This window comes from Kogia breviceps, chromosome 7, assembly GCF_026419965.1.
Source record: "Kogia breviceps isolate mKogBre1 chromosome 7, mKogBre1 haplotype 1, whole genome shotgun sequence".
In the NCBI taxonomy this organism is placed as follows: domain Eukaryota; kingdom Metazoa; phylum Chordata; class Mammalia; order Artiodactyla; family Physeteridae; genus Kogia; species Kogia breviceps.
The window spans coordinates 61875831-61892484 of record NC_081316.1 but is presented as its reverse complement, the minus strand read 5'-3'; the positions used below and the strand labels follow the sequence as shown (position 1 = coordinate 61892484).

Sequence of the window (16654 nt, the reverse complement as noted above, 5' to 3'; positions counted from 1 at the left end):
ACCTGTTAGGTCAGGTGAAACAAGGATCATTACGGCAGCTGATGATTGGGGTGGCTATAGTCATCTGAACTTCTTTCAGATGGATGACAAATCATCAAAGAGATGTTCTTGTTAAGTTCTTGGATACATTAATGCTCTTCTCTCTTTGGACGAAGGATCAATGAGGAATAAGTGGCCAAAGGCACCCACCCCGAGAGGGGCTCACGGAGCCCTCGCTGGTCTCCAGTTTCCCACTGCTACCACATGTGGGCTGAAAGCTCCCAGGACCATCAACTAATCAAGTTCTTGCTCTGATAACATGGGGTAGATCTCTGTCTGTTTTCTCTTTCTCCTTGTCAGTATTTGTCTTACAACTCATGGGTCATGATGTAAGAGAATGCCTCTGAGGAGGGATAAGCATAGGATTATCTCACAGGCGCCGATACCTTGTGAATGCTTGTGAGCTCTTGGTTAAGGATTGTCTGATTACAAAAAAAGAAACTCAAGAGCTACCGTTTAAAAGTGGACAAAGAACTCCAGAAGACTGTGTGGCCTTTCTTTATAATTTCCCTGCATCGTGAAGTCTGGCTTTGCTCGCTCTAGTAATTGCATCATCAGAGTATTATTTTGATCTTTACTCCCAGAGGAGGATTCGTTTAAGAATCAAGATTTATATGATTGGACAGTTCTCCTGGAACCTAGTAAATAGTTCTGCATATCTGGCATCTTGAACAATCACAGCTTTGGGGTCAAAGGTTGGAATTTTACAAATGTAATCAGAAGCTAGTATTTCCCACATGTGTTTTGGGACTTCACAGACAACGGGCAGTGAAGTGAACAAAATAACTATCATAGAAGTGATCCAAAATGTTGGTAAGTGTTTTCAAAGAAATAGGAGAAATTAAACACCTTCTTGAATTTAGCTATGATTTTCAGCTTTCTCTAAAGAAACTGGAGGTCAAGTCCCAGACTTAAGAGACTCATAAAATTCCTGGAAAAGACGTCCAAAAACATGTTTTTGATGACTCTGTGTTGACCATATACTTGAGAAGTGGATCCTAATCAATCCATCTTACCTTAACTTCTAGACTAGGGAAACTGGGTTCCATATACACAAGTGGATGTATTACTAGTAAGTAAGTAAGAGTGAAAATGAAAAAATCCTTTTTTTATTTGTGGGATATTTTTAGGAGCAGGTGATGGGTGTGCAGTCTGTGGGCAGTGGAGGGGGGGGGCCGGAATTCCATCACCCCTGCAGGCCTCCTCCAGCCACCCCACTGTGTGATTCACAGAGGGAGAAACTGAAGCCCCCAGCGACCACGTGGTCTACCCATGGTGCTGTCACCAAGACTTTTCTTGAAGTTGCAAAGAGACAGATAATTCCTAACATAAGGAATTAAGATTTGAAATAGTCTTGCTTTTTGACAAAAATATTGTCATTAAAGAGGATGCCACTGCCAAATATCCTTTCACTTTGAAACCAATCTGTTTTCAGAAAAGCCAGGTAGCTTCCATAAAAGAAAAGGTGGACCCAAGCCTCCCAAAGGAGATATTTAATTCCTTCTATATAATCTGCTCTGGGAAATGTCACTGGGGTAAGAAGATTTTTAAGCTGGGGACTTGACCAAAAGGAGCCCAGACTTGTCTTATGCCAGCTGTTAGGGAATCAAGTCATTCTTTCCTGTTTATGGAGGGCAGCAGTGTGCAAATGAACAGGCCTTCCCCTCTTCGGATCCCACTGCATGGAGGTCTCTGAATCAGCATCGTGGATCCTGGCCTTTCCTCTGGTATGGGACAAAACCACACTGCAAAATATGAGCTAGCTGTGCTATGACCCATCGTATAATGATGAAATCTGATAACGAGAGAAAATTTAACACTTTGAATTTCTAACTTTTCACACCAGCAGTTTTTGCTTTTCCTAAATGATCCTCACAGGGAGTGAAGTTCCCTGGAACATAAGAAAGTGCTTCTTGTTACCATCAAAGATTAAAAAGGGGTTTCTCCTTCTCATATCTATTCTGAAAAGAAAAAAGAAGGCACCGCCATTGTTTCCCTCGTTTGTATCTTGTACTCCTTCCCTTCCATCCAGCAAGGTTACTGAAGTGTTCCTTGGGCACTAGGGTGTTGGGTTTCTGGTGGGATGCAGCTGGCCACAGGCAGAGACGCACAGAGGGCAAGTTGCCATGCGGGGAGATTAGACAGGGTCAACGGAAACGCGCACCACACAATGAAAGGTAATAGAATTCCGAGCCAAAGTCCTTTCATCTGAGCCACTATGACTAGTCCTTTACTTCTTCAATGTCCTGTGACAGTTTTCTGGTACTTTTGACTGTCAACCTCCCTCTTGAATCGTGCACATTTACCGTGGTATATTTCTTATCCAGAGCGGAAAAAGCATCTGCAATCCCAAGGAGGAATTTGCTCTTAAAGAGTGACAACAGGGTGTGGAGGGGAGGTGGGAGGGGCTGGTTTGACTTCTTGGCATCAAAACAAAGAGACGTTCTTCAAGCTAGGCTGATGGACATCCACGAGACACTAGCTGGAACACAGCCTGCCCACAAGCCCTGCCACGAATCATCTGTGACTGGACGCAGGGAGAATGTCCGTCAATCCCTCGTCATTTGACTCAGACGAGATGCTTTAATCTTATAAAAGTCTGATATCCATAAACTTTTTGGAACTTGGTAAGGTGAGCCCAGGACTCTATAAGCAAGTGATAGAAAACAGAATGCACTCTCTCTAGGATCTGATTTTGGTTTTAATAGGGATGGGTCCCCCTTCTGGGCTGGGAGGCTAAAAGGTCAGCTTGTCCTTAGTCATGCAGAAAAGTGAACGTGAAGGAAGGGTAGAGTTGAAAGAAGCAGGTGGGCCTCTCTGGTGACTAGGGCTGCTTTTCTTTAAGAGGTGTCCAGGGCGGTCGTGGGATAGGATGACACTGACAGAAAGAAGCCACCCAGAGGCGCACAGTGAGACAGCGCGGCACGTTCTGCTCATGGAAAAGCAGGGTGGGCTGCCGGCGGCTATGGAGCGGCTCTGGACTCTGGTAAGAGTGTGGCTGGCCAGGTAGTTGTGGGACTCTGAGACCAACCAGAATAAGAAGGCCCAGCCTCTGGGATGGATGAGAGCCAGAGGCCTCTGCAGAAAACCTGGGCTTTGTCCTGCAAGGACTGCAGAGCAAGCAGCTAGCGAGGAGCTCCTCCCCAAGGCTCAGAAAACCAAGCCTCAACTTCCAGTCTTACTTCTTAACAGTGAAGTGACCTTGGGCTTCAGGTCCTTGAAAAGGAGGGGGGGTGATACGTGTGCCTCCACAGGGTGATGGATGGGAGTGGGAAAGAATGCACTTAAAGCGCCCTTAGCACAGTGCTTGCCACACTGTAAATACTCAACAATCAGAACCCATTATTATTAATATCAGTAAGTATAAGGTATTCCACTGCCATTTATAAAAAGGGCGATGGTGTGGAGGCAGGGAATGATGAATAAAAACTAATTTCAGGCTGCAAAACAAAAGGAATGCGGCCTAAAACAATATGAAAGAAGAGGTAGCTCCATTTGCTCAAAATTCCTTTGTCCCTCATAATCTTTGGGGCTTGCCTCCCAGTTTCTGTAATCAAGAGGTGACTGTCAGAGCTGGAGAGGCACCCGGAATCCTGTCTCCTAGAGCCATGTGCTTGCCATTTGATCACAGACCCTTCCTTGAAAAAAATGGAAGGGGAAGAAGTTAAAACACACATACACAAACCAGTTGATTCAATAAAGACCTTTTGGTGAGTGTTCATTCCAGGATAATAAACCAAGCAAACGTCTGGCTGTGTTTAAAATCAACAAAACCAGCAGGAAAGGCAGAAAGAAGGGAACAGAGTGATCAGCTTGTTTTGAAAGCTGCCAACAGTGCTGCTTCAGCAGGGGCTGGTGCCAAGGAGCCACCAGGAGAGGGGAAAGGAGACAAATGCAGACAGGACGGAAGCCGAGGACAGGGGAGGGGGGATCCCAGGCCTAATGGGATGCAGATGTGGCCTGGGGCCTTCGGGAAGCTGTCCCCAGGATCCCAGGCCTCTTCGGGAGCTCCGGCCTAGGAGGCTACTGGGGGTGTTCAGCGCTAAGCCCAAGACCTCCCAACCAGACCATAAACTTGATTAATGGCTACGTTTATGGAGTACTGTACGATGTGCCAGCCAGTACTAAACTCTTTACGTGCATTATTATTCCCATTTCACAGGTGAGGAAACTGAGGCTCCGAGAGGCCTTGGGACTTGTTCACAGCTGCTAAGGTAGAGTCATCTGCCTCATGCCTGAACCCCAGCTCCTCACACAAAGTTATACTTAACTGCTTTTGGCCCGGGAAGGGCTAAACCCAAGGCATGCTGACTAGCTAGCTAAGATCTGGGAGATGCAGGGTGGGAGGGAAAAGGTTAAAAATGTCCTGTTGTGAGTTTGAGTCCAACTGATGTCTAGGAAAAGCCAACCATAATGTCGTCAGATGAAAGGACTTTTGGCCCAGTTCCCACATGCGATGGGGGCCCCGAAGTGCTCGACAGACAAAGGCACCGCGCAGCCCTGGAGAAGGTGCGGGGGCCTGGCCCTCATACCGATGGTGCAGTGCTCGCCGTTCCAGCCCGGGCTGCACTCACACTTGCCGTCCCGGCAGGTCCCGTGCTCGGCGCAGCGCGGGTGGCAGGCGCGCTGATCGCAGGCCGCCCCCATCCAGCCGTCCTCGCAGCGGCAGGTGCCCCCCACGCAGACGCCATGGCCACCACACTCGGCAGCACAGATCTCTGGGTGGGGGGAGGAAGAAGGGGGAGAGAGACAAAAACAAGTATTGAGCCAGTCGTTCTTGGGAACAAGGTTCACACTTGGCTACCTACCTCGGCTCTGTGAGCAGTCGGGATTCCAGAGGCTCAGGAGGCTAATCTCTGTGGACAAGGACCCTCAGACAAAAACAGTTCTCCAGCCAGAGGTCTGTCCCGAGCCCCTTTCCTCGCCAAAATAGGATGGACTGTAGGTCTCTGCTCTGTTTGCTTTTCTCTGTGGCCAGCCCGTCCCCGCTTTTGTGCTTACCGCTTCCAAAGGGGACCGCCCTTCTGAACAGATGCGAGGAGAAGTCAAATTTAATTAAAAACCAGTTATGTGTGAAAACAAAGTGAGGATGAGCCAAGCGAAGTGCCCGTGGGTCTGGCTGGGGTGCATGAAGGGTCCTGGGTTTGCACTTCATTCCAGCTTTGACTCTAATTGAGATGGGAGGAAAGGGGAGGCTGGACCCCGCCTCCCAGGGGGGTTCTCTGGTGTTCTGCTGGGTATACGTTCAGTCCTCCTGCTCTCTGCTTCATCACCCCAACTCCAAGCACCATCTAAATGGCCTTTCCCATCCAAAGCAAACAGCTGGACTGGGGGTGGAGGCACTTCACAGCCAGACTGGAGTTGCCCAGCCCTTCACAAAGGCCCGTCTGTGAGACGGTGCAAAAGACACACGCGACCTGATCCACAAGCCCCTTGGGCCCAGGGCCAGCGACAACTTCATGGTTACTCGGCCAGAGGTTGTGAAAGCTCTGAAACACAACTCCTTTTTAGGAAACCAGTTGAACAACTGGGGCCCTTGACGCTCTCTGCCAGGGCTGTGATGGAGACCCTGACTCGATTCTGTGCCTCGTGGCCCAACATTCTTCAAATGAAGATCCCGACACCTTTAATTCCTTTCAAATTAAATTGACTGGCACCCATGTCAAGTTGCATTTGCACATTACCCCTTCCAAGCTATACTCCTGGCTTGGTAGCTACTAACAGTCCAACTACTTTTGACAAAGAAAATAAAATTAGATCTCAGAGGCTCAAAACTTCCATATTAATCTTCAAGGCAATGGCTAAAATGTTCAAGAATTAAAAAATAAACAAAACAGAAAACAGTAATAATTCCCATTTATGGTGTGTTCCTATGCCTGACATCTTGCCAAGCAAAGTAGCTGGAAAGGGAGTTAATGCGTGCAGTACCACTCTGGGTTTCTCAGCTCCCCAGGGGAGAGGAAGTCTGCTGTAAAATGTGTGCAAAGAGCCCTGACCTGGAGCCAGGGGACCTGGGTTCTATGCCAGGCTCAGGAGCAGAAGCTGTGTGACCCTGGGCAGGTTCCTTGACTTCACTGGTGATACTGCCTCACAGCACCTCTGCTACCCATCAGGGCTATGCTGAGCATTCAGTGAAGTGGACAGTAGAAAAGGGCACGGCAAGATCTCTAACTCACGAAAGATTTCTCAGGACAGTGAGTTTTAGACTACGTGTCCAAAGACCAGGTTTGCGAGGTCTGTTTCTGCTCAGCCACGGATCTGCTGTGTGACCTTGGGAAGGTCACTTGCCCTCTCTGGGTGTTGGTTTCCTCATCAACTGCAGGGGGGACCTGATGGCATCTAAGACTGTGGGAGTCTATGATATAAACATCCTCCATGTCACACAGCATGATCTATCCCTAAGCCTCGGCTGGAGTCTCCCTCCTCCTCTGAGAAGTCTCCCATGATTCACTTGGTGGTCGTTCCCTTGCTCTGTGCCTTTCCATGTGACGTGGAAGACTGCTTCTCCATTCCTGCGTGTCTCACTGTCAGACTCGGGACAACCTGAGGCTGGATGAATTCTGATCACCTCTAGGCCTGGTACCCAGCACAGATCTTGGCACAGAACAGACCCTTAATTAAGGTTTGCTGGATAATGAATAGATCCATGTGTGCCTGGGGCTACAGGTGCCTAAGAATTTAAAACAATTCAGGTACACCCTGCTCAGCCTGCCTGAGAGTCAGTCCAGGCCTATCTGTCTGCTTATCTCTGGTGGGTTGCCCTTGTGAAAACTTCTCAAGTGAGCGTGGAGCTGTGGAGCAAAGTGTCAGGACACCCAGCAGCCCTCCAGGAAGGCGGTTTCCTCAAGATGTTCTTCAAGTTGCCTTCCCTTCTTGCTCACATGGACAATGTCCTGGATTTTTCTCAAGATGAAGAATGACAGTCTCAGGTCCCTGGGTCTCCCTACGTCCTAAGTCTGAAATCTCCATCCCTTCTGCACAGCGCTGCAAGGGCATCAACGCAGGTGACTCCGGAGGCAGGGCCTGAACTCAGGGCTGGCTGGGACTTTCACCTGAGAGCCTGGAGGAACGATCAGCTTAGCATTTTGGGGGGTTTACTCAGCACATTTTCCAGGTGGCAGTTTATGGTGTGAAAGTAAACTTCAGACAACCCTTCTGTTCAACCGAGGTGTGAGCCTGGAGAGGGACAGGCTGTGGGGCAGCCTTCCTCGGGGTACTTGGAGTTCACAGTCTTGGTGTTTTGGGCTGTGGGGCACTTGAAGGTCATGGGCTTGAGAGCAGAAGAGGCAGGGCTTCCCCAGCACTTGACGGCCTCACTTCAGGTCCTCACTACTGGGTAGTTCATTCCTTTACTAATTAACTTTGAGGCGGTGTGTGTGAAAGAGCGTAAGCCTTGGAATCAGGTGTGACTCCAAATCTTGGTTCTGTTAGTTGTGGGACGTTAGACAGCCTCCTCAACTGCTCTGAGCTTCATTTTCTTCCTCCGTAAAACGGGGATGATGATAGCACCCACTTCAGAGGGTACACAGCCCTGATATACAGCTCATACTGATTCCTTTATCCTTCCAGTAATAGTCCATGCCTGCCTGCTATGTGCCAGAAACTGTGCCGGGTGCTAGGAATACAGAGGTCAATAGACATAGTCTCTGCCCCACAGGAGATCACTGCCCAAAGCCCAAACTGATTGCTAAGATCAGCCGAGTCATCTACAGCTGTTACTCACTTCGGCACCTTTCTGCTTACGTGCAATGAATAAAGAACCGTGAATCTTAGGATCAGACCGATTTGGTATCTATTCTTGGCTTTGTCACTTATTGGCTGGGTAATCTTCAAGGTGCAAGTTATGCAATTCATTGAATCTCGATTTCCATTCCTGTAAAATGAGGCTAATAATTCCCACTTTACCAATCTTACATGGTTGGTGTTAGATCAAATGAGGTAATGTATGGAAAAGCCATTTTGGGCTTAATAACTTAACACTTATATCAGGTTTTACAGTTTACAAAGCACCCTTCACATACAATTTCTCATTTAACTATCACAACAGTGCTGTGTGAACACCTGGCTATTATCCTTCTTAGAGGTGAGGCTACTGAGACCCAGAGAGCATAGGGGAATTCTACAAGGTCATGTGTTCATCTGGTGCTTTCTCCTCATTTTGACAGTCCTCAGGGCAATGCTGCAAGATAAGCATTTTACAGATATGGAAACTGAGTCACAGGGTAGACAGAGGCAGGCTCATTTTACAGATATGGAAACTGAGTCACAGGGTAGACAGAGGCAGGCTCATTTTACAGATATGGAAACTGAGTCACAGGGTAGACAGAGGCAGGCTCATTTTACAGATATGGAAACTGAGTCACAGACTAGACAGAGGCAGGCTCTCCTTTGAGGGAGCCTCCTGGTTCTTCCAGCAGATCTCCCCTTGTTTCTGGCCCTATTGTTTATCCCTTGTTACGTTCAAGTGAGAACCTGGCTATGTGTGAGATGCAATGAGATTCTCTACACAGAGTTTCCCAGACACCCGAGCTCACTTTTCTCCTCTGGAGACTGCGGAGCTGTCCCTCCAAACTCTCCATTTCCCCTCCAGTTTACACTAGACATGCTGCCCTGGCACAAAGCTAAAGCTGCCTGGTGGCTGAGCACCCCTCCATTAGTCCTTTACAAGCTGGGTTGTGAGCTCTTACACATTTTAATGGAAGGGGCCTGAACAGGGTGACCTTGATGTTTATGTGGTGCTCACTGACGGTAACACAACCTGTCAGTGTTGAGGTTCTCTTCTGCAGACGGGCTCTCCGCCCAAGTGCAGGAGACCCACTGCCTCATGACAGGAGCAGAAATCTGAGATTCTGCTTCCTCATTAGGTCTCAAGTTGTAGGCCCCACTGTTATTTTCTTATGTACCTCAATTTTTTTTTTTTTTGTCCTTGAAATAAAAGGAACTGCTTTATTTTCGCTTCCCTGATTCTGATTTTACACTGAAGCAGATATAACTTCCCAGAGTGGCTGGTGAAAACCACATAGGATGATGCTAAAGAATGTGCTTTGACAGCTCCTGTGCCCTTTATGTAATGTAAATGGTACTATGTGAAATTTGGGTCACAGCTCCTAAGTCTCAAGTTTGCTCGGTTGTAAACTGGGGAGGACACTGACTACTGCAGAAAGGTGGTGGAGGAATCACTCTCATTTGCTTAATTGCTTGAGCGCTCACTGGGTGATCCAATGGTGAGTATGACAGACACGGCTCTTTCCTGACCTCAAGGAGTGACATTCTAGCATGGCAGACGGACATAGCCTAATCGAATTAAATGGGTTAAGATGAATGGAAGTGGAGCTTCTAGTATGGATCCTGGCACACATAGTCAGGATATGATAAACTGTGCACACACGTATTCTTATAAGAAGGGAAATGGGGTGTAGTCGCAAGTGTTCTCAGACTGAAGTCAGATCAGCTGTGAATTCTGACTTATGCAACATACCTGATACAAGCAAGCATTTGATAAAGGCTAGGCGACGGTCATGTGATCAACATTGGCACTTTCTGACTACATGCTGGGTGGTTGGGGCCTGGGAGGAGCCCTCTGACGTACTATAGAGTACACCATCCATACAGTAGACATGGATTCAGATTCCGACTCTCCAGTCTCCTCGAGTCCTTGCGGAGTCCTTGGGAGAATTACTTAATCTCTCTGGACCATACTTCTTCACCCCTAAAACAGGGAGAGTAATAATGGTCCCCTACAGGGTGAGTGAGTGGTGGTAACTGAAGGAAAGGGTAAATGTGAATGGCTCTGTGTAATCTGTGTTATATATGTTGCGTTCTGTACATTAACTGATTGATGGAGACCTACGACATCCTGTAGCAGTGCAGCTCCGAGGTACCGAGAAGAGAAGCAGCTCCCTGAAGAGCAAAATATTTTCTAGCAGCAGCCTCAAAACTTGGGTATGAAACTCCTTCTCTGGTTACCTAGCATGGCACCATCAGCCAAGACCATTAAAACCCAGGTAGAAGCCACCTGTATTTGTAGCTTCGGCTCCCTCTTAAAATCGGGTGAAAATCCCCAACTGTCCTAAAGTGTCATTCCAAGTCTGTAAAGTTCTTGGCTGAACTATACAGGGCCTTGGAGAGCAACCAGGTCAGGCCCAAGAACACCCTGGCTCTTCTCCTGGGGAAAGCCGCACCCCTCAGCACCTCCCCTTCCCCACCCCACCTCTGCCCTGCCTCACTGGTATCCACGTCTGTCTTCTCTCTAGACTGGAAGCCCACCTGATGGCAGGCTCTAGCTTTTATTCATCTTGGTTCCCAGCAGCAGGCACCAGGTCTGGCAGAGAATGAGCTTTCAACAAATATTGGTTGAAAGAACAGATGAATTAAAAAAAAAAATCTCATGGAAGAGGTGTTATGTCAGTTGGCTCAACTCTATCCCAGAGCCATATTGTACAAAATTTATTTGGTTAAATATATTCACACAGAGGCTCAGCCTTCTTAGAAACTTATCTTCTCCAATCTCCGACTGATAGCTTGTAACCTTTAAGTGTCTCAGTCCTTACACCCTCACACATGTTCCTTCACACCAATGCCCGTGTCATACCTTTTCCCTTTCTATGATGTGGAAGCACGTGGACACATGACGAAAAGCGTAGGGAAAAATATATGGTTTGGCTATTGGTTAATTGTGCTCCAAAGTGTATACACGAGGAAGAAAGCTGCTCCAGGCTCCTCTCATTAAATGTTAATTCCCATATGAACCTGGATGAAGCCTGGGACCTATCACAGCTACGTTTTAATTTGTCTGGACATACCTTACAATCTTGTTCATTAAAATAGCTGATAAGGGGCTTCCCTGGTGGCGCAGTGGTTGAGAGTCCGCCTGCCGATGCAGGGGACATGGGTTCGTGCCCCGGTCTGGGAAGATCCCACATGCTGCGGAACAGCTGGGCCCGTGAGCCATGGCCGCTGAGCCTGCGCGTCCGGAGCCTGTGCTCCGCAATGGGAGAGGCCACAACAGTGAGAGGCCCACGTACCACAAAAAAAAAAAAAAAAAATGCTGGTAAGGGAAGCTGTGCCTCTCCCCTAAAGGGAAATACTTATATATAATTTTCCCATAAAATTTCTTTGACTTGGAAAGATGCTCAAAATTGACACAAGTCGGGGATAGAGGGGACCCCACCCAAGGATCTGTGTGCTTTCCTGCTGAGCAAGGAACAGATACAGGTGAAGCTGTCTTTGAAATTCAGGGATGTGAAAGCAGAGCCTTGGCCCCATATGATCTCCGCGGAACAACTAAGCCCACGCGCCACGAGCAGAGAGCCTGCAAGCTGCAAGTAAGACCTGACACAGCCAAAAATAAAAATGAAATAAATAAAAAAAATAATAAGTCCAAGCTACACTAAACAGCATTTGAGGCAAAAATAAGGAGAAATTGTAGAACCACTATTGGTGGCACACCAATATTATACCTCATTAAATCCTCACAACATCCCTACAATTTTATTTTCACTCCCTTACCATCACTGAGGAAACTGCTTAGAGAGACTAAGTGACTTGGCTCAAAGGTACTTAGCTAGAATGAAAGGTGACTATGATTAACACAGCTTTTTGGTCTGTGAACTGTGGGATCAGGTTTAGGCAAAACCTCAGCTGTAATCTGACATATTTCCTTATTAATTATGTATTAGATCCTCACCCCAGCTAGACTAGAGAATCTCTGAAATCAGAGTCTGAGTCTCCATTTTCACCCTGACTCAATGTTTATCATGTTAAGTACTTTTCCTTTTGTTTGTCTGTTTATCTGTCCTTTCAATCTTCATCCATCCATCTGCCTGTCCATCAGCTCACCCATCTGTCCGTCAACCCAACCATCTAATCATCCAATCAGCTATTCAGTCAACAGGCCATCTAACTGCCCATCTATCCAACCATCCATCCATCCATCCATCCATCTGTGGGACTTGGGCTAGTTAATTCATCTTTCTGTGCCTCAGCTTTCTCTTCTGCAAAATAGGATAGAGACACCAACATCTCAGGTTCATGTGAGGCTTAAAAGAACATCATGTAATGTGCCTAATGTCATGTGCATCTTTTACAGAGTAAACACTCACTACATGGCAACTATTTTACGTTTATGTGCTAGAAAGAGCCAGGGGAAGGGAGGGTTTGGAGATACTGTGGAGAGCAAGGGGAGGATGTGAACAATTGAGGTTCCTCTCAACAGCTGGAGGGGACTGGATCTGGAGCATAATCAGGAGGACAGGCTTCCTGGGCCCCTCATGCCCTGGGGAGAGGTAAGCAGCAAAGACCCATGTAAGGGCCAGACCAGGATAATGAGAGAGCACTTAAACCACGGCCTCCATATTCTCAGTGAGGTAGGAATCTCTGCTGAACAGGATGCTAATGGATAGATGTGGACATTTGAAAGAGCCCCTTGGGGACTGAGTGTAACAACTCACAAGGTACAAGAAGAACTGGAAGGACCCAGGAGGGGCTAAAGATCGTGAGCATGACACGATTTGGCTTATAGCACTCAGAAGCCCGGCTGTAAGATCAGAGATGGTGAGTGGCTGGAGTGATCCTGGGTTTTGCAAGGTGGATGTGGAAGAAAGGCACAGAAACAGGGAGCCGAGAGTGATGAAGGAAGACAGCTGGAAGTAAAGGACTGAGGGGACAGGGGGAAATGAAGGAGAAGGGGGGGTGAGTCAGGAGAGAGCTGATGCGGGGCAGGAAGTGGCCTGGATGTGGCCAGGGGCTCGCCTTCAGGTGGGTTTAGGGGTTAAGAGAGAAAAAGAGGAGGAAAACGTAGAGGAGCAGTTTTCTTGGTCAGAGCATGAGAAGGTATCTTAGAGAGTCCCTAACCATCCTGCAGACAGGAAAACACAGGCCAAAGAGAGGAAGTGCCTTGTCCTTGGCCACATAGCCACGTGTGTATTAGTACTTGAGCAAGAACTTGATGGCTTCCTTAGGAAACAGTCATGTAACGGGCCAGCCAGATAAATGGCTAAAGAGGTGGGGGGAGCTCACCACTCTTTGGCCCCCTCCTCTGTACCTCTGAGTAGGCTGCTTTCATGGTCTAGGTGCTCCCTTCCCCCAGTCTTCACATGTTGAAGTCTGGCTCCAATGCCACCTCCTCCCCGAAGCCTACTTCCAGTGCCCACACTGGAAGGGGCTTCATCTCCTGCCTTCCCAAAGCACTTTATGCAAACCTTTGTTTATCACGGTTGTTAGTCTACCTGTGTTGCCTCCAGGACGCTGCCATCATCAGATTAGTCTCTACTCTGTAGTGAGTCTCACACAGAATATGTATCTTTTGGCTGCATCCATGTACCGCCAGATTCCAGTGGTCTGAGGCAGAGCACTCCAGTAACTATTCAAGGTGCTATGATTTTGCACAGGGCAGAGGCCTGGATTTGGGCAAGCTGGGTACAAAAGCCTCCTTTGCTACTTCCCAGCTCTGGGAAACAAACATTGCACGTATCTGAGCCTTATCTTTGTCATTTATAAAATGGTGGTAATGAGTCTTAAAATTGATTTTAAAATATATTGAGGACCTACTATATGCCAGATACCCTTAGAAGCTGGGGATTCAGAAATTGTATTAAATTATTCCTATCCTCAAGGAACTCAAGTCTACCAAGGTGTATAAATGAGCACAAAGCTGGCCACCATGCCTGGCACACAGTAGGCCAATTACAATTTAACTCTCACTTCCACAGGCCAGATATCCCTGCATTTTGAACAATTTGGCTCGAATATAGCACCCACTCTCTCTCCCTCCCTCTCCCACAATATTGGGCAGATGGCTTTTTAGTCTCAGTGCAGGTTACAGGAAGAAGCCAGAAGGGAGGAAGGTATAGGAAGGGAACATCTGACTTTCTTACAGTAATTAATCTCCTTTTGACATTGAGGCCAAACCCAAGTCACTCTCCTGTGCTTCTCAACTTCCATCCCTATCACCTGAGAGTCAGAGCGGCTCCAAGCCGTGCTTCGGTCCCCCAGATCTAGATGGCAGAAAACTAATGACCCTTGGAAACCACATGGCCTTTCACCTCACTCAAGGAGCTCAGAAAGCTTTCAAACCAAGCAGAAAAATGGATTCCAGTACGTTGGTGCAGAGCAGTCTCCAATCTATTCCCCCAGGACTAGAATTTCAAGCTTTATGAAGCACCCATCACAGGAAGTGTAGTAAGTCGCCTCTATTCACCTTAATTGGAGGGTATCTGGCTTCCTGATTAAAGGAGTTCAAAACTAGCATGGGGGAGGCCTCCAAATACCCTCTGACTTTGCAGAATGATAACAAGCCAAGAAAGGACTGGTGAGCAGAGAAGCCAAAAAATGTAACTGGGATGTGTATTTTGGCCAGGGCTGAAACACTACCCCACTGAAAGGACCCAACTGGGTATACTGAAGAGATAGCTGATGTTCAGACCTCCAGCCCTGATACCCTTTTGTGAAGGCCCACCTCTCCACCCTGTCATGTGCTCATCTATCTAACTCTTTCCTGGACACCTCCTCCTAGAAGTCTCCCAGGCACCTCAAACTGCATGCCAATATTAGAGTAAGCTTTTTGAAACCAAACCTGACCATGTCACAGCTCTGCCTGAAACGTTTCAGTGCCTTCCACTGACGGATAAAACCTAAACTCTTTCAAGGCCATTCATGATCTGATGTCTGCTAACTTCCTTCACCTCTTCTCCCTCTCACTACTGCCACAAATATCCTAAGCTAAGCTACTCCAAACTGTGGTTCTTTCCTAGAAAATGTCAGGATCTGTCTCATCTATGTACTTGTTGCAAATCTCTGACTTCCCCAATGGGCTGCTGCAAGGTGTTTGCCTCTTTCTTCCATCTCTGACAATTCAAATCCAACCTCTATCACCCACCTTAAATCCTACTTCCTCCAAGAAGCCACCTTGATCACCCCGGCTGAAAGCAATTGCTCTTTTCCTGAACCCCTGTAGTATTGCCAGGTCCACCGTGGTCATGATCCAATTTACATGGTTCCTGGCAGTGTCACCAAGTGAAGTGGTACCTTGTAGACCTGATACCTGATCCATGGACAGTATCAGCATAAACCTTGGTAACAGCCAATGGCAGGATTATGGAGGGGATAAGCATGGGTTCTGAACCCAGAGAAGGCTGGATTTGAATCCTTTCTTTCCCAGAGTGCCTTTGGGAAAGGCACTCAAGTTCCCTGAACTCTGGTTTCCTGAGAATAACACCGTCTGCAATTTCAGAGGCTTATATATCTGTTGTTTGAATAAATCATGAAGCACATACATTGAGGAGCTCTGTAAAATGTAAATAAAATTCCCATTCAAAGGATAGTTATTATTTTAAAATTACAAAGTTACCATACCAGCACTTTGATTCAGGAAGACAGCCAGAGATTTTGTACAAGATATCAACTTGGGCATCCAAATAGAAACCTAATTCTGAAGCCCAATTTCAGGAGGGCTTATATTTGCATACTGAAGAGCTCCAGTTGTGATAGAAAATGTTCCAGGGCTGTCGGGGGAAATTCTACTAAATTACAAAGCTGCCAGCTTCTGGTTTATCAACCTTTGACTCTGGCAGTATTTAGCAGCACGCCTGTTTGGGCCCAATTTCCCAGGCTTTGATTAAATGTTAGGAAGTGACCATCTCATTGTGTCTGAGCCTCCACATTACTTCCCAGGCAACTGGTGGGCTCTTCTCTGCCTCCTTCTAACACATCCACTTCTTTCTCTGCTTCATGGTCAGTCTCTTGGATATTTATTATTGTGAACTTTGATTTTAGGCTGTCACTTGCTGTTGGGAAAGGGCACAGGAAATGTCAAGTCTCAACGGACATGATTCCTTGGGTGAAATTCCAACCTCGAGTTTCCCCTCCCATAACATACCTATACAGAAATAGCCCTGTCTGATCATTTCCTTTTGATGTTTAATTGGATGTTGGTGCTGTGCTTTCTGGGCTGAGAAGCTAATGCTTCTCAGAGAGTGAACAATTCCAGCTACACAAATGAAACTTGTAACAGGGGAGAATGCTCAACGCTGAAGCTAATTTTCTCTCCCATCCATGAACAGAAGACAATTTCTCTGGCATTACAGCATCTCACTCAGTCTTTCTGTCATTAGTAAGAATTAAATTCTGTTCCCTCAAATCTAAACGTAATTATATTTTGCCTCGTAAATAAAATTGAATTACCATTTTCAAAATTTAGGGCTAATGCAACTGCTCTGTTTAGAGTTTTAATTGTTTTTAACCCTGTTGCTACTTTCAGCTTTTTTTTTTAAAAAAAAATTGGGCTTATTTTGCTATCAATTGTGACTTCATTTGGTAACAGAGCTTTTCTGTTCCATATCTATCTGGTCATTATTGTTATTAATTATGCTTTGTGATTTGCTTTTCTTTTTGGTAGGGGAGGAGAATAATAGAGAAGACATTGCAAGCTCAAAGGATCTGAGTTTGAATTTTAGAAGGTCTCGCTAAGCTGAGGTAGGACCTAGGCCACGTTGCACTGAGAGAGTTAAAGAAAGAGCCCTGATGTGGAGTCAGAAAGGGAAATTTTCAATGCGCATTGAAAGATTTTTGAATTTGAGATTTTCAGCAAGACACTGAGTGGAGTCCATGATTGGGACCC

The 16654-nt window shown here is 46.8% G+C and overlaps 1 protein-coding gene across 10 annotated transcripts in view; it reads right to left on the bottom strand.

Moving 5' to 3' along the window:
- TENM4 (teneurin transmembrane protein 4) overlaps positions 1–16654 on the bottom strand; it is a 748739-nt gene that overhangs the window by 122154 nt on the left and 609931 nt on the right. For all 10 annotated transcript variants that reach the window (XM_067038410.1, XM_067038412.1, XM_067038413.1 and 7 more), the window contains one exon: positions 4572–4757. In XM_067038410.1, coding sequence (XP_066894511.1) covers positions 4572–4757 — 186 coding nt within the window. The remainder of the gene's footprint in view (positions 1–4571; positions 4758–16654) is intronic.